The sequence below is a fragment of the Equus przewalskii genome, chromosome 1, assembly GCF_037783145.1.
Source record: "Equus przewalskii isolate Varuska chromosome 1, EquPr2, whole genome shotgun sequence".
NCBI classification, from domain to species: Eukaryota; Metazoa; Chordata; class Mammalia; order Perissodactyla; family Equidae; genus Equus; species Equus przewalskii.
In genome coordinates this window covers 115961645-115987429 of record NC_091831.1, presented here as the reverse complement: position 1 = coordinate 115987429, position 25785 = coordinate 115961645, and the positions used below count along the sequence as shown (strand labels likewise).

The 25785-nt window shown below is 42.3% G+C and overlaps 1 protein-coding gene across 2 annotated transcripts in view; it reads left to right on the top strand.

Annotated features, from left to right (window-relative positions):
* Positions 1-25785, top strand: part of TBC1D2B (TBC1 domain family member 2B) — an 84802-nt gene that overhangs the window by 13223 nt on the left and 45794 nt on the right. For both annotated transcript variants that reach the window (XM_070573173.1, XM_070573167.1), the window contains exons 2-3: positions 6431-6584; positions 15873-16038. In XM_070573173.1, the coding sequence (XP_070429274.1) occupies positions 6431-6584; positions 15873-16038 (320 nt within the window). The remainder of the gene's footprint in view (positions 1-6430; positions 6585-15872; positions 16039-25785) is intronic.

Here is a 25785-nt window from a genome sequence, read left to right as displayed (position 1 = left end):
CTAGCAAATGGCAGAGCTAGCATTTGAACCCAGACATTTAGGCTCCACAGTCCGTGGGCACTTGGTAATGTTATCTTGTGAGATTGCTAGGAGCTTTAGATGCTAGTGTGTATGAGATGTTTAGTACAATGTCTGGCATATAGTAACTGTTTACTTAATGGATATTATTACTAATATGTAAATATACATTATGGAAGAGTCTATATCATTTTATTCCAGTTTTGTAAAGAAAATTGGTATATGTATTTATGGATAGAATAATATCTGAAAGGACGTACAACAAAGAGTTGATTGACGTTATTACTGGCAGCGTGGTTATGTTCATTTTATTTTCTTCTTTGTTTTTCTGTGTTTTCTAAATTTTACACAGCAAATGTGAGTTGTTGTTATTATTAGAGATAAAAGCCAAAAATATGTTTTTTTTTTAAAAAAAAAGATGAATAGGAGCTCCCCAGGCAAACAGGAGTTCTCTGATTGCTGGCAGAGCGAGGTGCCTCTGCACAGCTGTGGTGGCATGAAACGTCACACCATGCTCAGCAACTTGGAAGTTATTGTGGTTTTTTTCTCAGTTTATTGTCTGTCTTTGAATTTTGTTTGTGGTGTTTTTGAACACGTAGACATTTTCTCTGCTGTCTTTCTTTTTGGGTTTAGAAAGGCGTTTACATTCCAAGAGAATAGAAATGTTAACAGCAAGTGGTTTCTTTATGTTGCTGGGGAGAATAATTAACCCTGTTAAAATCAGTGCCTCCCTGCCACTACTCAGCCTGGAGCCGGCTCCCTAGAGTTGCCCCTGTGAGAAGCAGGTCTGTGGCTTACAGTTTGAAGATCTGCCTTTCTAGCTTTCACTTTGGGGCTCAGTTTTGAAAGAGCAGTTGGTTTTCCTTGTCCACAGCATCTTCGTGGCTGCTGATCGCGCTTCGGTGTTAGCTGTTCTGGAGGTCTCTGCTGAAACCTTCTGTGTGAATTTCTGCTGTGCCACATGGCTGGATTTTTAAGTCTGACTATCCCTTGCATACTTTTAAAATTTGGTAGAAATGTATGCAACTGTTGTTACAAGATGCAGAAAGAGATAGAAACTTAATTTTAATTACATAGGCATTCTTCTAGTAATTTAAATGGTTTTTATTTTACATTCAAATCTTGAATCAAATTTGAATTCATTTTATTTTATATTATGACCTAGGTTTCACACCTAGGTCATAGTTCATGATACTTTTATTTCTTTCTAAATATTTAATGAGTTGTCCTAATGATGTTGTTTAATAATTAATGCTTTTCCCACTGATTTTATTTGAAATCCTACATTTGATGTCTACTTAGCTCCATATTTTGATTCTCTGGCAATACAGTGCTGGTTTAATTATTGTGGCTTTATAATATGCTTACCTATTCGGTGGTCAAAGCCCCACACCTTATTTGTTTTTTCAGAATTCTCACCCCTGTGGGAAGCTGACCTAGGCTGAATGGTGCTGTGAGCTCCCTATTCAGAGAGTGGAGAGAATATGCAGGCTCAGGTCAGGCAAACCTCCTCTGGAGGTGGCATTTGGATTAGATTTTGAAGGATGAGTAGAAGTTGGAGAGATGACTGTTATGGGAGATTCAAGATATGGCCCCAGTGAACCTCAGATACCTGGCCTCCTGCTGGGTGCTTGCCTGGCATTGGCTCCCACTCTCTGCTGAGCTGTGGAGCTTTGCCTTATCTCTGTTCCTTCCAGCATGTTGGGAATGTCTGGTGGCTCTCCAGAATTTGAGATTAAAGCATTTAAATCATCATTTGAGGGTAGGATGGGGCAGATACTGATTCTCTCCCAGTCTTAGTTCCTAGCTCTCTGGCCCCTGGGTGCTTGGGGAATATAGTGTGATGGTGATAAGCTTCAGCAATGACGTGCTCTTTGTCACCAGCTGAGCTGTAGCTCCATGGACAGAACTCCTGGTAATAGACCCGTGAGGTGCTATCTGTGAAGCCAGATCATTCAAGGGTCCTACTTGCCCCACTTTGGTAGGGGATAATAAAGGTACTTAAACTATGAGCCATCAGCCAGATGAGGCAGACCCATTCTTTTGGGTGCCGAAATAATTTTGGCATCTCAGTGGGCGTTAACAGAGCATGGGGTGGTTGGAGATATGGAGGTGCCCAGTTAAAGAAGAAAGTTAAGTCATGAAGTCCTGTGGAAGGGGAATAATGTTGGCTGCCCCACACCCCCAAGAACCCCATGCCCTTGGCCTGCGTTTTTCTTTTTTAAAGATTGGCACCTGAGCTAACATCTGTTGCCAATCTTTTTTTTTTTCCTCCTCCCCAAAGGCCCCCAGTACATAGTTGAATATTTTAGTTGTGAGTGCCTCTGGTTGTGTTATGTGGGACGCTGCCTCAGCGTGGCTTGATGAGCGGTGCGATGTCTGTGCCCAGGATCTGAACTGGTGAAACCCTGGGCCGTGAAAGCGGAGCTCACAAACTTAGCCACTCGGCCACGGGGCAGCCCCCTTGGCCTGCGTTTTAATCTCCTGGCCATTTCCCACCCTGATGGGTTTCCAATCTTGGCTTTCAAAATGGAATTTATTTGCCATCATTATCTAGACTAGCACTGTTCAATACAAATACAGTGTGAGCCATAATAGCCACTTTAAAATTTTCAAATACTCACATTTAAACAGGTAAAATTACTTTTAATAAATATATTTTATTTAACCCAGTGTATCCAAAATATTTCATTATGTGGCAGTAGCCACATGTCATGTGCTCAGTAGACATGTGTGTCCAGTGGCTACTGTGTTGTTGGACAGGGCAGATGTAGACCGACTTTATATGTCAAACTGACTGGGGCGAAGAGGCTAGTTTGTGATTCTACATCTATTTAGTACTGTTCGAGGCCAAATCTCAATTCAGACTCTGTTAAAAAGATACCAAATGGAGAATGCAGAGGCTCTCTGGATTTCTGCTGATTTTGCTGTGTTTTACTTTGAGTCCTGCCCTGTCTGATAACCTGTGTGCATTTCTGCCTTTGGGTTCAGCCCACTGGGAGAAGGGCCCTTTGGGGCTTTTCGGCCTCCCTGATGATGGCACATGCCCCAGAGCCATGTGCAGACAGCCCCCAGCAGCCTTTCTCAAGCCACTTGGGGATTGAAGTCAGATTCTTCTAGTGATTTTTAAAAAAGAGACAAGCCCCAGTTAATCATTGTCTCAAGATAATTTTGCTTTATTGACCAGATTTCTGTAACATGAATAATATGTCGGACATTGAAAGCATGTGATCCAAAAAGTTATTTTGCCCCAGGAATTTAGTGAGAGATGATTAAGAGGTTAGTAATTGTTCCCCAGTTCGATTTAATACCCAGAATTTTAAAGGGAAAAGGTTTTTTCTTGTAAAAAGCAGATTTTTCATGGTGCCTGCATTGCAGGAGACAGCTTGAGAGCAGTGAGGGATCTGACCCGGTGAGTGTGTGCCTGATTTCTGAGTAGCCTGTTGCTACCGAGCACAAATAGGAGCAGAGTAGCATGTGCAGGCTTGAGGAGAGAGAGTCGAGCAAGTGTCTGGGCAACCCCGAGTGGTCTTCTCCCTAGGATGGGCATAGGGAGCCAGGCAGGCAGGGGAACCTGTGGGAGGACCAGAACACACACGCGTGCGTAAACATACATGCACACTGCACGCAAGCACACACCACCCAAACATACTTTCCTCTAAGCTGGGGGTTGGGAGACTGCAGGCTCACTATGAACTCTGAAAGGAAGGAGCGGGTCTAGGTGGGCTTAGGGCTCTGATTTTGCCTGTGGTTGTGTCTCCCAGTATCTTACTTTCTCAGCCACTCCCGTCTTCCCTCCTCTGAGAATGCTGGGTTCTCTTTGTTCTGCCCCAGGGCCAGGCTGAGCCCCCACCATCCACCCTGTGACCTACCTGCCGCAGACTCAGGCTCTGCTTCATGGGTTTCTCAAGGGCTCACAGCTTCCAGCCTGAGCTAGTCTCCTCCCTTCTCTGAACTCTTCTTCCCCTTTTCTACAGCAGCGAGTTGTCTAATCATGTCATTGCCCTGCTGAGAATCCAGGAAGGCACCTGAGTCCCCTCTGGCCTGGTCCCTGCCTATCTGAGCCTCACCTCCCTCGGATCCCTCCAGCCTCCGCTCACTTCTGCTGTCTTGCCTCTGGACCCTTCCACATATTCTTCTCACTGCCTGAAACTTCTTCTTTCAACCTTGTCTTTCCAGCTAACTCCTACTTGCCCTTTAAGACCAAGCTCTTGTATTACCTCCTGATTACTTGTTCATTCATTTCTTCACTTATTTATGCAACAAAAACCTACTATGTATCTGGCATTGAGCTAGGTGCTAGAAAATGGAGACATCTTGGAGTTTATGTTTATTGGAGAAGACAGACATTAAGCCAATCTTGTGTACCTTTTGAATCTGCAGGTGGCAGGTTTCCTAAACTTTGAGTACCTTGGCCTTTGCCTCACCTCCCTCACTGGGCTAGATGTCTTTCATCTGTGCTCTTCAGTCATGCCAGCCCTATCTCACCCTCTCTGACCTCTGTCATAGCACTTAACACTTGAAACGACTGGAAACTACTGGTTTGTTGTCTTATCTTTCTTGCTCGGCCAAATCCCGATTCCAGGTCCCTAGGAGGTAAATGTTAATAGTAAATGCTAGTTCAATGAATGGATGAAATGATAGCTTGGCTGATAGTTGGAAAAATTTTCTGTAAAATACACAGTGATCCTCTAGTGGATGGTTTTCCTTACCTGGGTCTATGTGGGCGCATGTCACTGAAAAGTCTCCAGGTTGTAGTCAGAGCACCCAGAGGTTGTCCTTTCTTTGTGGACAGTAGCAGTTTGGTCTCTGGCCTGTCACTTGCTGTCAGGCCTACAGTTTTCCAGACTGTCTCTGACCCTGGGACCCCCTATGTCTGCTGTCTACTCAGATGTGTACTATGGCGGCAGGACGCCAGTGTTGATGAGGTTCCCATAATCGTGCCATGGCATCATTCTCCTTGGGACTCCTTTGTGGGGGCAGCTGGAGACCTATGACCCACACCTGCCGTCTAGTTTGTTTATAGCTGGGTTCGTTGTTTTGGGTTCCCTCTGTGTCTTGATTTTTTTTTTTTTACTGTACAAATAGTGAAATTCACTCTTTGTGGCATACAGTTCTATGAGTTTCGACAAATGCCTGGAATTATGTATCTGCCACCACAGTCATGATGCAGAATAGTTCCATCACCCAAAAATTCTCCTGTGCTGTCCCTTTGTAGTTAGCTCCTCCCCTCACCCCTAAACCTTGGCGACCACAGATAGGTTTTCTGTCCTTATAATTTTGGTTTTTCAAAATATTACATAAATGGAATCATTCAGTATGTAGCCTTTTGGGTCTAGGTATTCATCCATGTTGTGTGAATCAATGGTTTGCTCCTTTTTTATTGCTGAATAGTATTCCATTGTGTGGATGTGCCAAAGTTTATCTGTTTACCAGATGAAGGACATTTGGCTTGTTTTCAATTTTTGATGATTATGAATAAAGCCTCTGAACATTTGCATATAGGTTTTTGTGTGAATATATGTTTTTATTGCTCTTGGGCAAATAGAATACCTAGGAGTGGGGTTGCCGGATCACTGTGTAAGTGTACATTTACCTTCATAAGGAACTGTCAAACTGTTTTCCACAGAGACTGCTCCATTTTACATTCCCACCAGTGGTGTATGAAAATTCCAGTTGCTCTGTACCCTCTTCAGCACTTGGTATTGTCAATATCAAAAAATTTTAGCCATTACAGTAGATGTGCCATCTGTAATCATGCACTGCATAACAACGTTTCAGTCAACAACAGATCACATATACAACGGTGGTCCCATAAGATTACCACCGTATAGCCTAGGTGTGTGGTAGGCTATCCTATCTAGGTTTGTGTAAGTGCACTCGATGATGTTCACACAGTGATGGAATCACCTAACGATGCATTTCTCAGAACGTGAACCTGTCGTTAAGCAACATATGACTGTGGTTTTTAATCCTCCCTTTTCTTTGTATGCTCTCCCAGAAGCTCATAGAGTTTAAATACCATTATTTGATGTGATTTGGCAAGGAGGTCATCAGTACCTATGTGAGATTGGCTTTCTTCCGATGGGATTTGTAGGTGCTCAGAGTGAAAGAGCTGCAGGAATATCAAGCCTTCCTAAAACCTTTTGAGGAAGATGTTATATTGTATCATTCTGTAATTTTAGAATTTAAAAAGATTTCTTAACATTCTTTATGTTAAAATTGCTATTTGCTTGACCAGCTTGTTGTGAGCAGAAGCTACTAATCTTGAGACTGAAATTTCTTTGACCTCTTCTCTTTAGCTCTCCCTTTCGTGTGACGAGGTGTATAGTCTGTCCTCACACAATATAATTTTTTAAGTTCTTCATCTTACTAGTGGCCATAACACTTTCCTCCACCTCCCTCTTTCTAGGCTCCTAATCGTCAACTCATGACTTACTGGTTACAGGAGCTTCAGCAGAAGAGATGGGAATATTGCAACAGTCTTGACATGGTAAAGTGGGCCAGCAGGACCTCCCCAACCCCTGGGGATTTTTCTAAGGGTCTCGTAGCCAGAGATAACACAGGTAAGTCAGAAATGGAGGGTAATGTGTCAGTTCTTTGTGTAAGGCCATTTGGCACAGCAAATCAACTTAGCAGGGAAATTCAGAATGAAAATAATGATGATGATCCCTCATGAATGGGCAGCATTCCATAGTTACTGAGTACTTCCAGGTACATGAATCATATTCAAGCCTAATGACAACGTTGGGAGTCAGGCAAGGCCAGTGCCAAGCACCCTGAAGAGATGATACAGCTGAGGTCGGCAGGTGGTGAGTTGTGGTAGTATAACTCCCACTCTGACTCCAGGGTCAGCCTGCTCCGCCCTGCCTGAAAGTGAAAGGCCCATGCCTGCACATTCATGCAGGGCAGGGTTGCTGGAGTTTACAGATGTGTGTCTACACCAGGAAGGCATTCCCAAAGCATTCTGCTTGTGATTCCTTGTTTCTTAGGAAAACTTTAACTGTCAAACACTGTTTCCGTTTTATTCTGGATTTGTGGCATTTCTACAACTCTTGGTGATCCCTGGCCGATTGCAATGTAGAGATAATGTGGTTTTATATTTGAATATCAAAAATTAAAACCCTGTGATCTTCTCATGACTGGTTGTGTTAAGCAAAGAACAGGGCAACAGTTATTTGCTGACAGTCCCGCCCCCTCCCCCCAAGATTATGAGGGTAGGACTGTTTTTGTGGCCCCTTGTCTTCATGCAGGGAAAAGAGCAGGCCCAGAAAAAAGCAGTCCCCTGAGTCCTCAAGTAAGGCATGAAAAGGCCGGGCCATTACTCTAGCATTTTTTAGGGATCAAAGGAGGGCACATTGAAACTTAAGCCAGTGAGGGCTAGTTCTGACACTTTAAAGAGATGTGGTCGGCACTTCAGAACACCTGTGGAACCCTCTGCTCAGCAGAACACAGGCTACATTCGAGTTCCCTGTAAACTGAGGATGGTGTGGGCACATGGGCAACCAACTTGTTTCAGAAACAGATGCCTTCTGAGACTTTTAATTCTTTTTTTCCTCCAAATCCCCTGTTTTCCTGCCAACCTTGTTTTTACCAATCACAGTCTTTTTCAGCAGGTTAGTCCTCTCCGTCAGTGAGAAATTACCGTATGCACTTTCATACTTGTGGATATGTTGTCCTGTGAGAGTTCTCAAGTCATCGTCATGGGTGTCTTAACTCTCTAACTATACCAAGAGCTGAGGTGATGCCTTCATTTTCAAGCTTCAACCCCTTCTATGTTTAGTTCACAGTTCTACTGAGTTTTTTTAAAAGCCACTATTATAGTGCTTTTGATCAAAAGAAGCTCTCTAACTCAGTATCAAAGTCATTTGAAACATTTGGAAACCCCCGTAGGGGACCCGGCAGTATTCATGATGGTAGCTAATGCCTTTGGCATAGAAGACACTCGATTTGCCTCAGTTCCTGTATTTTGAGAACACAGATTGCTTCTCTCTGACAGAGACTCAGGTGTTAAACTGAAAGGAGGGGCAAAGAAGTAGCACCCAGCCCTGTAATCTCTATAACACATACCCTTCCTTCTTTTAAGCCCAAATGCTGTGGCTAGGGAGCCGGAGAGAACATCTGAAGCCCATATTTGGTTCTCTTCATTCGGTTTTGGGACTCTAAGTGTGGGAAATTAGAGTTTGTGCCATCTGACATTTACTTATTCATTCAGCAAAGTAGGCACCCATAATGGGCTTGGTCCCTCTCCTCATGGAGTTTCTAGTCAAGCAGAGTGTGAAGAAAAAATGAGATAAGTGTGAGAGGGAAGTTACAGGGTCCCAAGGGCCCAGGAAAGGGGCTAGCACAGCTTTGGGTGGTTGGGAGCCCTCTCTCAGAAAGTGGCATCTAAGCTGAGACCTGTAGGATGACCAGGAGTTAGCCTGAGAGGAGTTTCAGGCGAGAGAGCTGGAGAGAGCTGGTGGTGCCTTCAAGGAACTGAAAGAAGGCCCACGAGGCTGTAGTGAGCTGAGCCTGGAGGCACAGTGAGGGCCAGGGTGGAGAGAGCCTTGACTTCCCTGTTTGGTATTTTAGACTTTGTCCTAAAAGCAATGGAGTGCCTTTGAAGATTTTATGTGTGGAAATGACTATAATTTTAGACTTCTAATGATTTTTAGATAGCTGTTAAGAACAAATAATGAAAGTTTGAAACGCTGGGCAACTTGTGAGACTAATTATTCAGGAAGTCAAAAAGTCTAAAGGAGGAAGTCAAGGAGAGAAGGCTGTATTTTAGCCCCTTTTGTTTTATCATCAGAGGTAAAAGTTGGTTAAGAGGTAAAATGTGTTACAGTTTGTAATGGTGCTCTGTGATGTTTCTGAAGCTATGTTTGCACTTATCTGCTCAGCATAGCCTAACCATGCTAACTCTAGCTAGAATCGAAGATAATGTTTTTCTAACTCTGATTTGCATTAAAAAATAAAACTTTTCCTACTGTTCTCTCCTCGTTACCCAATTGTTATAAACATTTTCATTTGTTGTCTAGTGGGTGTCACCCATTAGTACCCTCCTAGCACCGAAAGTCAATATGGGGAAAGATGTAGGGAATTAACATTTTCCATTGATAGGCAGTATAGTTCTTGGAAGGCAGCTCAATCTGGTGGAAGAAGCCCCAGGTTCCTGGGTTTGAGTCTTGGATCTGATAGTTACTATTTGTCAGATTCTGAGTAAGTCATCTTTCCTCTAGCACAAGGGTAGCAAACTACAGCTTGTGGAAATGAAGTTTTATTGGAATAATTCATCACCCATTTGTTTGTGTGTTGTCTGTGGCTGCTTTTGCACAACAGTCATTGAGTTGAATAGTTGTGACAGAGACCATATGACCCACAAACCTAGAATATCTACTACTATCTGGCCTTTTAAGAAAAAGTTTGCTGACCCCTGCTCTAGTGTCTTGGGCATCTCTCTGTCTTTTCGAGCCTCAGTTTCCTTATCTGGAAAATGGAGATTGTTCATTTAGTCTTTCACTCCAGGCATTCTTGTATTCTAGGCATTGTGCCAGCTGCCCAGGATGTAAAGACAAGTAAGTCATAGTACATGTTCTCAAGGAGTGTTTGGTCTAGTGAAGGACCCAGACAGGTAGAGACCTGTACAATGCAGTCTGATAAGCACAGAGCCAGAGATGAGCACAGGAAACTTATCTATGCCTGGGGTATTGGAGCACAGGGTGTTGGTGGTGTCTGAAAAGCTTTCTTGGACTTGGAGACAGCTGAACTGAGTCCTGGAGGTCAACTAAGAACCTGGAGGCCCTAGAGACCAAGTCCCTGGCTCAAAGGTAGAGTGGGTGGGCAGGAGTGACAAAGAGGAAGCTGGATATAGATGATCAGGGACCAGACTTGGAAGGGCTTTATAAGACAAGCGAAGGCATGGTGAGTGATAGTATCAGATGTGCATTTTGAGACCATTAACTGTGACTGAATGGTAGAGAATGGATTTGTCAGCAGGACAAGAGGGAGGGAGACCAGTTAGGCGGCTGTTGTGGTGGTCCAGGCTAGAAATCGTAGTAGCCTTGACTAGGGTTGTAGCAGGGGATGAGAAGAAATGGGCAGAGTTGGGAGATTGTAGGCTGGAAGAACTGGAGGCTTCAGAGATGGGATTAGATTTGAGGGAGAGGGAGGGTAAAGAGTACTGTCCAGGCCCCAGGCCTGGGCAGTTGTTTATTTATTAAAAAATTTTTTTTTCCTGCTTTTTCTCCCCAAATCCCCCCTTGTATAGTTGTATATTTTTTTAGTTGTGGGTCCTTCTAGTTGTGGCATGTGGGAAGCCACCTCAGCATGGCCTGACAAGTGGTGCCATGTCCGTTCCCAGGATCCGAACTGGCAAAACCAGGGGCCACAGAAGCGGAGTGCGTGAACTTAACCCCTCGGCCATGGGGCTGGCCCCCAGGCAGTTGTTCAGATGGGATTGCAATACTCACGATGACCTTGTCAACCCCCCTCATAGTTCTGTTATGAGGATCAGATGGCAAGCTGTATTATTAAGTGTAAAGATATATATATATATGAGATATAATTTTGAAATGGTTAGGATTATGTTCAGCTGCAATTAACAGGAAACCTGACTAATAGAGACTTTCAAATAGGGATTTGTCTCATGATAGGCAGTTTATGGCTGGCAAAGTTACTCACCAGTGCCACTGAGGGACGCATTCTGTTCTTCATTCTTAGTGTATTAGCTTTCCTGCTCATGCTAGCTGTCCCTTGGGGTGGCACCTATATCAAACACTTTCCCAGAAAACCTCAGCTTATATCTCATTAGCTAGAACTATGTCACATGGCCATCCTTTGCTGGAAGGAATTTTCGGGAGGCAAGTGTTTAAACCAAGCATGCTGCCACTGTCAAAACCAGAGTCTGTAAGGAAGGCAGAATTAGAATGAGTATTGCATAGGCAGCTGGCACTGTCACATAATTGCCCATATTAAATTTGTTTTCTAGAGTTCACGTCTTCAGAGTAAGAGTTTGTTACCTGTGTGATTGGAATTTGCAGCTTTATATTAATCAAGCAAGTATTAGAAAGTGAGATGACTTTGTCATCTCTTTATCTGCTCTGTCTGATGTCCATTCTGCAGCATGGCCTCTGAAAGTATGCCATGCCTCAGACACCACTCTGCAGCGTCTTCTGTTATGATAAATAAAGACCTGCTTTCTACATGAAGGAATAACTTGCTAAAATAAAAGCAAAGGTCCACAGACCTTCACAGTGGTTGAGAATGAGGCAGCCAGAGCCACAGGAGGCATCCATAAATAGCTAATAGCCTCGTTTCAGATGTATGTCCAGCACATTCTGTTTACTTCATTTCCCTCAAACTAATAAGCAGTCAAGCAAGGGACAACAAGACTTTGTGTTTTTGAGACTTCTTGAGTTGGAGTACAGATGGTATTTCTTGCAGAAAATGGTCTCGTGGAGACGGTTTGAGGGATGACCACACGTTTCCTCCTCTGAAGCAGCTGCATCACACAGTGTAACTGTTGTGTAGGAGCAGGGGGAGGGGAAGGGAAGTGGCAATTCACTTTGTCCTCCTGCAGTTTGTGCTCTCTGTGCAGTGCTGGGGCTGGAGAAGGAAAACCACAGGGTGGAATGCAGACCCAGTCTTGGCAAAGTCACGGGAGTTCTTCGTAATCAGTGAATGTCATGATCCCAGAAAGTGATCAAAGAAGCTGTGCTTTTATGTAATCTCATTTGTAAAATACTATAAAATGCCACGTGTTATTTTTAAGTATAAGTCATGGTAATTAGCAGCATTGTGTTTGAGAGGCAGCGTGATCTAGTGGAGAAAGCTTAGGAGACTTTGGGCACAGTGTTTCCGCATCTGTGAACAAGATGCTGTGTGAGGTTCCTTCTGACTTGGAGGTTTTGTAACTCCTAAAGTCAGGCTTTGAAAGGGAGCCTAAGTGTGGGAGGGAGGGCAGACGGAGATGATGAGCAGGGTTAGATTCCAGGGATATCTGGGAGGAGTCTTCTGGGAGCCTCCTGGAGAAGATCTGAAAGGAGACTGTCCAGAACAGGCTGGAGTTTGGTGCCAGTGCAGACATGCTCTGGGTGGGATCAGGTGCAGAGGAACACAGGGTTGATGTTGCTGTGGAGGAGGTTGGGGAACTGAGCGAAATCTCAGGAGAGCAGAGACATGTGAGGGGAAAGAGAGGGAAGCCATGGAATCAGGTGTGCACTCCTACCCCTAATTCAGGGGGTCTTTCAGAGGTGGCAGGAGAGAGGACAATGATTAGAAAACTGCAGGGACCTCTCCTGCCTCCTGCTCAATTTTCTCAACTTGAAGAAGGCCCTCCCTGCTGTACCATGTTAGTAGGTTTCCATTTTTTATTTATTCATTCAGCCATTTATTGAATCCCTTAGTAAATGTATTGAGTCCCTCAGTATTCATTAAGTCCCTCCTCTGTGCTTGGTGTTGGGTATGCAGCTGTTAGGAAATCAGACCCGTGTCCATTTCTCACAAGATGTATGTCCTTGGTGGGGGATGGGAGAAAGTAGATGGACAAGTAACTTAACTAGACACATGTGCTGGCCTACCCTGGGGCCTCTCAGAACCAGGTGGCTTGCGACATCTCCTTTTTGGTGCTTAGATGCACACTAGGCCCTCACTTGGAAGATATCTCTACTGCTCTTGACCACTCCTTCGCAATCTAGTCTAAAATTCACTTAGATAAAGAAAAGAAGCAGCTTTTTCAGATTAACCCCACTCTGTCCTCCTCCAACTCCCAACAGTGATTGCCAGGCTTGCTTACCAGTGGTCTTGGACACACGTGGGAATGGCCTTCTCCCAGTGCCCTTTTCTTCTTTCTTGGATGACACTGCGTCCAGGGTTTGGTTTTCTGGGAATCCTCCACTCAGCTCTGCTCTCTGCAGAGGGCCTGGGCCCGACTGAGGCAGCGTGGGAGGAGGGGACAGACTCACTGAGGCTCCCAGATGTGAGCAGGAGCCTCCCCTGGGTGGGTCCCTGTCTGTTAGAGTGCCGTCCAGTAGGAAGGGCTCATGGAGCTCTGGAAGCCGAGACGGCTGCAGACCACCCTGGCACTGAGGCTGTGCTGGAGTCACAACATAGGAAATGTAAAACTTGTAGTCTAAAACTCACACAGAGTTGTCATTTAGGCTGCAAATGTTTAAAAAGAATAGAGAAGGTCTAAATACCACAAGCCTTCCAGCATAGACTTTCTCTTCCCGCTGAGGTTGCAAGATAAAGCACGTTTGTGAATCCAGTCCATCCTCTTGAAGACCTCAAGTAAATATTGCCGTGTCCTAGTTTGTGTCCTTCTTGGGGCAGTTCCCTGAATGCTAATGTTAGGACATGTGTTGAGGAGAAGCCAGCAGCTCCGCTTTTTAATTAAATCTCACGTGGTCTGTTAAAAACCGAAAACCAGACAAAAATAACAATAATAGCAAAAACTGGGGAATAGCTTCTTTTTCATGTCACATACTTACTTTTAGAAATGGCCTGTTTTGCCTACATCCTCCCTGGCCTCCAGTCGCTTTTCTCCACCCCACCCCCAGGGCCCCGAGTTCCTCAGGAAGCGTTTCCAGTGTGGGCTGAGGGGTGCTGCAAGGTCTGGGGTTTCCTTGCTTGTAGGTGCTTTGCCACACAAGAGCATTTGATAGTCTGCACCCGCCTGCAGAGGGGCTGCTCCTCACCTTGCCGCCAGCCCACACAGGAAGGAGAGGCTGGGCTCGGCTCCTTACAGTGCATTGTGTTTCTTTCCTGGCTTGGCTTAGAATTGGAGTGCTTTGCCTGTGAGGGGGTCTGTGAAAGCCCACCTTTGAGAAGCCTGTGTGTCAGTTTTATCTTTCTCTGAATAAAGGAGGTTGAGCATCCTTCTTGCCCATTGACTGACACACACACTCCAAATGTGGGGTGCCACCTCTGAGAGGTACAGTCACTGCACCTGCTTGTGAGGTTTGTCTACCGCAGGGGCAGGTGACATGTTTAGCCCTGGCTCTGGGCTTTCATCTGCTGACAAATAAAGTAGGTAGAGGAGACTAGACCCTATTAGTGGTGTTTGAACTTGTTTTTTGTTTGTTTATTGGAAGTCCTTTTCCAAGTGAAATCTTCAAGGGAGCTCCAATATGTAAAAGAGTGAAAAGAGGAACTGCTGTGGTGGAAGCTGGGGTGGGATTCCTTCCTCCTCTCCCTCTAATAGTCCCCAGGCATTTCCTGGAACCATAAGGCTCAGAGGAAGGGTCTGGGTACCGGGGACTCGAGGTGTTCTGTGGTGACTTCTAGCTTGACGTTTTACTATTTTGTGTCTCTCTCCTAGATGTGTTCTCCTTTAGGCAACAGCTCTGTCTCCTCATCTGTTGAACTCTCAGCACCTAGTGCTTAATACTTGAGAGTCATTTGAACCAAGAATTGGGAATCCATGGTGGTTTGTAACTTCTGGCTTTCTTAACTCAAACTGGTAATCTATTACCAAGCCCGTAATTCTTCTGTCTCCCAACACACCCTCTTGCTTTTCCTATTATAAGCCGGGTATTGACTCTCCTGGCCAGAGCCAGATTCCCCTGATAGGTACACAGCAATCACTTCTTCATGTCACACTCAGGATGCTTTTCCAGTGTGTTCTCGGAACCCTTCTCACACTGCCCATGGTCAAGTTAGTGACCTGCCTGCAAAGAACAAGCCAATCGTAAGGTGTTCTCCTTTGGGACAGATTTCCAAGGGCCCCTGTGGCCCAGGATGCCCTGTGCTTGCTTCCTCCACCAGTGCTCAGTAACTTTTGCAGAGACCTGTCCTGAGTGACTCAGGTGGTGTGCTCATCTGATTAGAAATTAAGTTTTTCTTGGATATCAGTGTTCAGCAGTCCCATTCTGATTTTGTTTTGGTTGATATTGCAAATGTAGAGGTGCTTTATTAAAGGGAAGTGTAGATCAAATTGATTATTGTGAAGCAGTGTTAAATTCTGTTTGCAAACATGCCGTATTCTCAGGGGGATTATATCATCTGGAAGAATACGAAGTATTTGTAGTGGATATGTTTTTGGCAAAACTTTTAAAAAGTAAGTTTTTATTGTGGGAAGTTTTAAACATTTGCAAAGAGAGAATAACATACTATGACCCCCCTGTTTATTAGGTAATTTCAACTATTATTATTTCATGACCCATCTTGTTTCATTGATACCCCTCCCCACTTTATTTTGTTATTTTGAAGCAAATAATGTGTTATTTGAAGCAAATGCTGGCATCATATCATTTCAACCTTAAATATTTCAAAAGCCTACGGTTTAAAGATATTGTAGTCTGAAATTTGATTATGCTTTAGCATCGGTGCATTTGCCTATGAATTTACTGAACTACTATTCTGTGATATGCAAACTTATTTTTTCAGTGTCACTCTTTTCACATACTAGTAAATATGTGTATATTTGTATGCCTCCCACTTTCTTAGAGAAAAGGGGGTGTAGTATAATTTGATCTGCAGTTTGCTTTTCTTACCTGACAGTTTATCCTGAAAATTGTTCTGTGTTGGTACCAGTGAGTGGACTTTGCTCATAGCTTTGTGCCAGGTCCCCTGGTCTACAGGACAGCGGAGGACAGCCCCAGTGTCTCCTTTCCCTGGGCTGCCACTGTGAGCACTGGGGGGTTTGAAGCATATCACGACCTTCCTTTGAGAAACATGGATCTACTTTAGATGAAATGGTTGCAGAACACCAAAGCCACCCACAGATTGAATTTTTATCTAGTATACATTAAAAATATACTAGAATACATATAGTGTAGATTTCTATAGTATATCAAGTCAGTGTTTTATGTAGGATATCAAGTTCTGTGTAGAAGCTTTGAGTAACTGACATTTGTTTGCCTTTCTTTCAGATTTAATTTACCCACACCCAAATGCTTCTGCAGAAAAAGCCAGAAATTTCCTAGCTGTGGAAACTGTCCCTGGAGAGCTGGTGGGAGAACAAGCTGCAAGTCAGCCAGCCCCAGGGCATCCAAATCCCATTAATTTCTCTTTGAAACAGTGGGGCACTGAGCTCAAGTGAGTCTTTGGAAAGCAGCATATGAAACTGAAAATGGGTTATTTCTGATAATATATATTATGGTTTTATATATGAAATTATAAAACCACCTTTCATTGGTGAAGGTCTTCGTCATTTACACGGTGCTTTCACACAGTTCGTTGGGTTTTCTCAGCTTGTATAGAGGGCCTATTATGTTCCTGATACTGTGCCAAATGCTTTCACGCTCATGGTTTCATTTAATTGCTCCACTCTGTGAGGGAGGTCGTATGGTTGACATTTTACAGAAACAGAAACTGACTCAGGAAGCGTCCTTGTCTAAGGTCCCAAGGTCCCAGGCTGCAGAGGTGGGGCTTCTTGCCCCAGGGGCCAGCTCCCTTTCTAGGACCCCAGGGTTTCCTTAGGTGCTGTGCTCTGGACTTCTGTCATCTGCTTGTGCATGGGCTAGTGAGAGGGGAGGTAGATTTGTTTTTGTTTTTGTTTTTAAAAAATGCTTTATTGAGATGTAATTCACATACCATGTAATTCACCCATTTAAAATGTACAGTTTGGTGGTGGTTAGTATATATGCAGAGTTGTGCAACCATCACCACAATCACTTTTAGAAGAAACCCCAGTACCCATTAGCAATCACTTCCCATTTACCCCGAACCCCTACCCTCCAGCCCTCTGCAACACCTAATCTACTTTCTATCTCTATGGATTTGCTTATTCTGGATATTTCATATAGATGGCATCATACAATATGAGACCTTTTGTGTCTGGCTTCTTTGACTTAGCATAATGTTTTCAAGGTTCATCCAGGTTGTAGCATGTGTCAGTGCTTCATTTCTTTTTATTGCTGAATAACACTCCATTGTATGGGTATACCACATTTTGTTTATCCATTCTTCAGTGGATGGACGTTTGGGCTGTTTCTAGTTTTTGACTATTATGAATCATGCTGCTGTGAACACTCGTGCACAAGTTTTTTGTGTGAACACGTGTTTTCATTTCTCTTGGGTATATACCTGGGAGTGGAATTGCTAGGTCATATGGTAACTCTGTGTTTAACCTTTTGAGAAGGTACTTAATTGTTTTTCAAGAGGCTGCACTATTTTACATTCCCACCAGCAGTGTATGAAGGTTATGGTTTCTCTACGTCCTTGCCAACGCTTGTTATTATCTGATTTTTTGATCCTTGCCATCCTGGTGGATGTGAAGTGGTATCTCGTGGTTTTGATTTGCATTTCCATGATGATTGATGATGTTGAAAAACTTTTCGTGTGCTTATTGGCCATTTGTATACCTTTAGAGGGACATCTATTTAGACCCTGTGTCTACTTTTTAATTGCATTTTTTTAAGGCTATTTTTTTAGAGCAGTTTTAGGTTTACAATAAAATTGAAAAGAGGGTACAGAGATTTCCCATATATTCCCTGCCCCCACACATGCATAGCCCCCATTTATCAACATCATTCACCAGAATGGCACATTTTTTTACCAAGGATAAACCTTCATTGACACATCATTATTAGCCAACGTCCATAGTTTAGGTTAGGGTTCATTCATGGTATCGTACACTCATGGTATTCGTGGTTTGGACAAATGTATAATGACAGCTATCTGTCATTATTTTGTCATACAGAGTATTTTTGCGGCCCTGAAAATCATCTGTGCTCTGCCTATTCATCTCACCCCCACCTCTTATCTCTGGCAACCACTGCTCTTTTTACTGCTTCCATAGTTTTGCCTTTTCCAAAATGTCATATATTTGGAATCATACAGTATCTAACCTTCTCAGATTGGTTTCTTTCACTTAGTAATATTCATTTAAGTTTCCTCCATATCTTCTTTTTTTCCTCCATATCTTTTCATGGCTTAATAGGTAATTTTCTTTTAGTGCTGAATAATATCTTATTGTCTGAATGTACCACAGTTTATCCATTTACCTACTGAAAGATATCTGGATTGCTTCCAAGTTTTGGCAATTATGAATAAAACTGCTATAAACATTGTGTGCAGGTTTTATGTGGACCTAAGTTTTCAACTCCTTTGGGTAAATACCAAGGAGCATGACTGTTGGATCGGATGGTAAGAGTATGTTTAGTTTTATAAGAAACTACCAAACTGTCTTCCCACCAGCAATGAATGAGAGTTCCTCTTGCTCTACATCCTCACCAGCATTTCATGTTGTTGGTGTTCCAGATTTTGGCCATTCTAATAGATGTGTTAAGGTCTTTGGCCATTTTTTTAATTGGGTTGTTTGTTTTCTAATTACTGAGTTATAAGAATTTTTTGTATATTTTAGATAACAGTCCTTTATCAGATATGTCTTTTGCAAATATTTTTTCACAGTCTGTGGCTTGTTGTCTAATTCTCTTGATGTTGTCTTTTGCAGAGCAAAAGTTCTTAATTTTAATGAAGTCTAGCTTGTCAATTATTTTCTCGTAGAGCATGTCTTCGGTGTTGAATCTAAAAAGTCATCACCATATCCGGGTCATGTAGGTTTTCTCCTGTGTTATCTTTTAGGATTTTTATAGTTTTGTATTTTACATTTAGGTCTGTGATCCATTTTTTGTGAAGGGTGTAAGGTCTGTGTCTAGATCCATTTTTCTGCGTGTGGATGTCCAGTTGTTCCAGCACCATTCGTTGAAAAGACTATCTTGGCTCCATTGTATTGCCTTTGTTCCTTTGTCAAAGATCGATTGAGTATATTTATGTGAGTCTACTTCTGAGCCTTCTATTCTGTTTTATTAATATATTTGTTTATTCTTTCACCAATACCACACTGTCTTGATTACTGTAGCTTTATAGTAAATCTTGAAGTTGGGTAGTGTCAGTCCTCCAACTTTGTTCTCCTTCAGTATTATTTTGGCTGTTCTGGATCTTTTGCCTCTCCATATAAACTTTAAAATTATTGTGTTGGTATTCACGAAATAACTTGCTGGGATTTTGATTAGGGGATTGCATTGAATCTATAGATCAAGTTGGGAGCAACTGACATCTTAACTATATTGAGTCTTCCTATCCATGAATGTGGAATATCTCTCCATTTATTTCATTCTTTTTTGATTTTGTTCATCAGAGTTTTGTAGTTTTCCTCATATAGATGTTGTATATGTTTTGTTAGATTTACCTGTATTTCATGTTTTTGGGTGCTAGTGTAAATGATACTATCTTTTTAATTTCAAATTCTACTTGTTTATTTCTGGTATATAGGAAAACAGTTGACTTTTGTGTGTTAACCTTGTGTCCTGCAATCTTGCTATAATTGCTTATTAGTTCCAGGAGTTTTTTTGTTGATTCTTTCAGATTTTCTATATAGATGATCATGTCACCTGTGAATACAGACAGTTTTATGTCTTTCTTCCCAATCTGTATACCTTTAATTTCCTTTTCTTGTCTTACTGCAGTGGCAGAGACTTCAGTATGATGTTGAAAAGGAGTGGTGAGAGGGGACATGCTTGCCTTGTACTTTATCTTAGTGGGAAAACCTTGAGTGTTTTACCATTAAGTATGATGTTAGCTCTAGGTTTTTTGTAGATAGTCTTTATCTCGTTGAGAAAGTTCCCTCTATTCCTAGTTTACTGAGAGTTTTTATCATGAATGGATGTTGGATTTTGTCAAATTCTTTTTCTGCATCTATTGATATGATTATGTAAGTTTTCTTTTTTGGTCTGTTGATGTGATGGATTACATTAATTGATTTTTGAATGTTGACTAAGTCTTGCATACCTGAGATAAATCACACTTGGTGGAGTATAATTCTTTTATACATTGTTGGATTTGATTTGCTAATATTTTGTTGAGCATTTCTGCATCTATGTTAATGAGAGACATTGGTCTGTAGTTTTCTTGTAATGTCTTTGATTTGTCATTAGGGGAGTGCTGGCCTCATAGAATGAGTTAGGAAGTGTTCCCTCTGCTTCTGTCCTCTGAAAGAGGTTATAGAGAATTAGTATAATTGCTTCCTTAAATGTTTGATGGAATTCACCAGTGAACCCATCTGGGCCTGGTGCTTTCTGTTTTGGAAGGTTATTCAATTTCTTTAATAGATATAGGCCTGTTCAGATCATCTGTTTCTTCCTGTGTGAGTTTTGACAGATTGTGTCCTTCAACAAATTGGTCCATTTTGTCTAGGTTATCAAATTTGTGAGTGGTTGTTCTTAGTATTCTTTGATTATCCTTTCAGTTTCCATGGGCTCTGTAATGATATCCTGTTTCATTTCTTATGTTAGTAGTTTGTGTCCTCCTTTTTTCTTTCTTTTTTTTTTTTCCCTCCCCAAAGCCCCAGTACATAGTTGTATATCCTAGTTGTAAGTCTCTCTAGTTCCTCTATGTGGGATGCCTCCACAGCATGGCTTGATGAGTGCTGCATAGGTCCACACCCAGGATCCGAACTGGTGAACCCCAGGCCACTGAAGTAGACCGTGTGAACTTAACGGCTTGGCTATGGGGCTGGCCCCCTCCTTTTTTCTTAGTTAGCCTGGCTAGAGGCATATCAAATTGATTGATCTTTTCCAAGAACCAGCTTTTGGTTTTATTGATTTTCTCTATTGATTTCCTGTTTTCAATTTCATTGATTTCTGCTTTAATTCTTATTTCTTTTCTTCTGCTTACTTTGGGCTTAATTTTCTCTTCTTTTTCCAGTTTCCTGAGGTGGAAGCTTAGCTTATTGATTTTAGATCTTTCTTCTTTTCTAATATATACATTCAATTTTATAAATTTTCCTCTAAACACTGCTTTTGCTGCATCCCACAAATTTTGGTATTTTTATTTAGTTCAAAATCTTTTTTAATTTCTCTTGGGATTTCTTCTTTGACCCGTGTGTTATTTAGAAGTGTATTGTTTAATCTCCACATATTTTGGGATTATCCAATTATCTTTCTGTTGCTGATTTCTAGTTTAATTCCATTGTGGTCTGAAAGCAGACATTGTATGATTTCTGTTCTTTTAGATTTGTTATGTGGTCTATCTTGTTGAATATTCCACGTGAGCTTGAGTAAAATGTGTATTCTGCTGTTGTTGGACGAAGTAATTTATAGATGCCAGTTATATCAAAATGATTGATGGTGTTGTTGAGTTCAACTATGTCCTACCAACTTTCTGTCTGCTGGATTTGTCCATTTCTGAAAGAAGGGTGAAATCTCCAACTGTAATATTCAAGTCATCCATTTCTCCTTGTAGTTTTATCAATTTTTGCCTCACATAGTTTGATGCTCTTGTTTGGCACATACATGTTAAGAGTTATGTCCTCTTGGAGAATTGACACCTTTGTCATTATGTAATGCCCTTCTTTATCCCTGATAACTTCTTTTACTTTGAAGTCTGCTCTGTCTGAAATTAATATAACTCTCGTGCTTTCTTTTGATTAGTCTTGGCGTGGTATATATTTCTCCATTTGCTGTTAATCTGTCTGTGTCTTTATATTTCAAGTGGGTTTCTTATAGACAACAGATAGTTGGGTCTTGTTTTTTGACCTACTCTGACAATCTCTGTATTTTAATTGGTGCATTTAGGCGCTTGCATTGACATTCAAAGTGATTATTGATATAGTTGGATTAATATCTACCATATTCATTACTGTTTTCTATTTGTTGCCCATGGTCTTTGTTCCTATTTTTGTCTTCCACTCTTTTTCTGCCATTTGTGGGTTTTTTTGTGTGTGTTTTTTGTGTGTGTGTGTGCGGAAGATCAGCACTGAGCTAACGTCTGTGCCAGACTTCCTCCATTTTATGTGGGACGCTGCCACAGCGTGGCTTGATGAGGAGTGCTAGGTCTGTGCCCAGGGTTTGAACCCCAAAATCCCTGGCCGCCAAAGTGGAGCATGTGAACTTAACCACTAGGCCATGGGGCTGGCACCCTGCTGTTTGTGGTTTTAATTGAGCATTTTATATGATTCCGTTTTCTCTCCTTTCTTAGCATATCAGTTATACTTTACTTTTTTTAGTGGTTGCCCTAGCATTTACAGTATGCATTTACAACTAATCCACATCCACTTTAAAATAACACTATACCACTTCAAAGGTAATGTGAGTACCTTATAGTAGCAAAATATTCCGAATTCCTTCCTCCAGTCCCTTGTATCATTGTTGTCATCCATTTTACTTGCATATAAAGCATACATATAAGTGTATATATATATGCATGATATGTATATGTAGTATACATAGTCAAATACATTGTTGGTATTATTTTGAACAAACTGCTATTTGTTAGATAGTTAGAATAAGAATAATAAAGGTTTTTATTTTACTTTCACTTATTCCTTATTTGATACTCCTTTCTTTATGTTGAATCTAAGTTTCTGACCTGTATTATTTTCCTTCTCTCTAAAGAACTTCTTAACATTTCTTGTAAGGCAGGTCTACTAGCAACCAAGTCCCTCAATTTTTGTTTGCCTGAGAAAGTCTTTATTTCTCCTTTACTTTTGAAGGCTAATTTCGAAGGGTACAGAATTCTAGGTTGGTGGGGTTTTCTCTCACACTTTAAATATTTCACTCCATTCTCTTCTTGTTTGCCTGGTTTCTGAGAAGTTGTAATTCTGATCTTTGTTCCTCTGTAGGTAAGGTGTTTTTATTACCTCTGACTTCTTTCAGGATTTTTTTTTTCTTTGTCTTTGATTTTCTATAACTTGAAAATGGTATGCTGAGGTATAGTTTTTTGGGCATTTTTCTTGCTTTGTTTTCTCTGAGCTTCCTGGAGCTGTGTTTGGTGTCTGATGTTAATTTGGGGAAATAGTCTGTCATTATTGTTTCAAATATTTCTTCTGTTCCTTTCACTCTTTTTTTATCCTCCTAGTATTTCCATTACGCATATCTTATGCCTTTTGCAATTCTTCTCCAGTCCTTGGTTATTCTTTTCTGGGTTTTTTTTCCAGTCTGTCTTCTCTTTGCATTTTGGTTTCTGAGGATTCTGTTGATCTATCCTCTAGCTCAGAGATTCCTTCCTCAGCTGTATCCTTTCTACTAGTAAGCCCATCAAAGGTGTTCTTCATTTCTGTTGCAGTGTTTTTTATTTCTAGCACTTTTTTTGGTTCTTTTTTATGATTTACATCTTTCTGCTTACATTATCCGTCTCTTACATGCTGTCTGCTTTATTCATTAGAACCCTTAGCATATTAATCATAGTTGTTTTAAATTCCTGGTCTGATAATTCCAGCATCCCTGCCATGTCTGGTTCTGATACTTGCTTTTGTCTCTTCAAACTGTTTTTTTTGCCTTTGGGTATGCCTTGTGATTTTTTTCGTTTTTTAAATTGAGGTCACATTGGTTTATAACATTATATAAATTTCAGGTGTACGTTATTATATTTTGACCTCTGTATAGATTGCATCATGTTCACCACCAAAAATCTAATTGCCATTCGTGTAATCTTTTCTTGATAGCTGGACGTGATGTGCTAGGTAAAAGGAACTGCTGTAAATAGGCCTTTAGTGATGTGGTGGTGAGGTGGGGGGAGGAGAAGTGTGCTGTAGTCCCACGATGAGGTCTCTGTCCTTCAGTAAGCCTGTGCCTCTGGACTCTGAACTTCACAAGTGTGTCTCAGTCTTTTTCTTCTCCCTTAGGTGGGACAGGGTGACTAGAGGAGGCTGGAGTTAGGTATTTCCCCTCCCCGCACGTCATTAGGCTCTGATAATACCCCAGCAGTTTAGGCTCTGGTTAACTAGTTTCCCCTGAAGGCAGGTCTTGTTAAGAACAGCATGCTTTGGAGTATTTCAACGGGGTTCAGCTCTCCCTGCCCAGAAGCCTGAGGGGATTTTTCTCTGATATTCGCTATGGGAACGGTGGAGCTCTTGGGCTGAATCTCACTATATTATGGGGGCCCCCTATACCTGGGTCCCCTAGAGTTTTTAACTCAGAGTTGTTTGCACTCAGCCTCCAGCAACTTGTCAATTATAGTAGTTTTTCCTACCTGGCCCTGGTTCCACTAGTGACTCTCTGCTCCAGAAAGGCACGTCTTCCCGTGTTTGCCTGTCTGTCTCTCTAGTCTTGGGGCAGTGATTTGCCCTGTGTCCTCCCTTTTTATTGATCCAAGGAGAGTTGTTGATTTTTCAGTCTGTTTAGCTTTTTACCTGTTAGGACAGAGGGGCTCCTTACATGCAGAATTGGAAACGGTCCATGTTATCTTTTTATTATTGAGTTGTAGTTTTTGAGTGTAGAGATGTTTTTACTATTCTTTGAAGCATTCCACCTGGTGGCCACAGAACAGGAGCCTCTGTTTAGACAATGAGGATTAGTAGGAAGGCTGTAGAGGCCGTGCATTGTGGGACTTGGAAGCTTCTTGCTCTCCTGCAGTGCCCAGCCCAGTGGTCAGTATGCAGTTGGCCAGCTGAACCCAGAGGTGGTCCCCTGGGTTTTCAGGGTGGGAGTGGTTTGGCCATAGGAACTGCTACACATACAGGGACTTGCTGTTTCAGAAAGTGACTTCTTTCTTTTTGTACCTTTATGGTTGAATTCAAATTAACAAATTGATTCTCTTTGTGTTGTCAGTTCTTAAGATAAGGCCTAGCCTTATACTGAAACTGAATGAGATGTGGCAGGGCAACCCAGACCTCAGGAGCCAGCCCTCGTGAGGGAGATTCCCATCCCCTATAGCACTGGATTGGTTCCTGGCTGCCCCCCTCCTGGCTTGTTGCAGCAGTCCCACACTCCTGGTCCTGCTGGTTCCCATCCATTCATGTTCTGCTCTTCTGTCATCTCCAGACAGCTCTGCTTGTGTTGTCACCCCATATCAGAAGTATCACTGATGCTCCTCAGCCTGCAGGGTCAGCTCTAAGCTCCTTGGTCCGACATCTGAGGTTCTCTGCAGTCTAACTTGAATCTATTCCTTGGGCAACTGTTTCCCCATAGTCTTACTCCCTGGGCCACTGTGTTCCTGTCATTCTGCACCTTATTCTTCACCCAGGACCTTCATCCCCAGGATATCTTTCTGCCCGGTGTGCCCCATCTCATCTGATTCAGTCCCACTCATCTGCCAGCACCCAGGGGAAGGTGGCAGGGAGGAGGTGAGGTGGGGCTGCACCCTCAGAGTCCTGCAACTCGAGCAGCACTGCATTTATCGGCTTCAGCCTGTCAGCCTGCTCCTTAACAAAAGGGTGCTGTGCTCCTAAAATGTTAGAAAGCTGCTGAGAGCCTGTCCCTTCATTTTACAGGCTGGAAAGTTGAGACTTAGAAAGGTAAGGCAACTTGCTCAAGGGACACAGCAAGTGTGTGGACAGCTGGAAGGCACCTAGGTTCCTTGATTGGAGCCCAGTGTTCCTTCCACCTTTCATGAAAAGAATGTATTTGGGAAACTGTCAATTTGCCATATTTTCATACCTAGCTAGTCTCATCTGCCCTCAAAGTTAGATAATGCAATGAGAGGGAGACAGACCTGTAACACTGGGTGCTCTCCTTGTCCTTGAGCTTTGGGTGATTACAGGGCATCCTCCCTAGGAAAGTGAGCACATGGTACTTTTGTTTATAACAACTGACGGATTACATTCAGGGTTAAACGTCACTAGGAGTTATCTTCTATCAACTGTGCACAGTGTAGCGTAGTAATTAAGAGCCAGACAGCCTGTGTGCAGTTCCCAGCTCCGTGACTTAGTAGCTGGGTAACTTGGGTAAGTTGCTTAACATTCTGTGCCTCTGTTTCTTGTTTGTAAAATGGGAGTAATAACAGAAGATTGACATGATGATGATGAGTTAATGCATATAAACTGCTTTGAGCAGCACCTGACACTCGGTAAGTACTCCTGCAGGGCACCATGTGCCTCAGCTCCCACCAGCCAGTCACCAACTC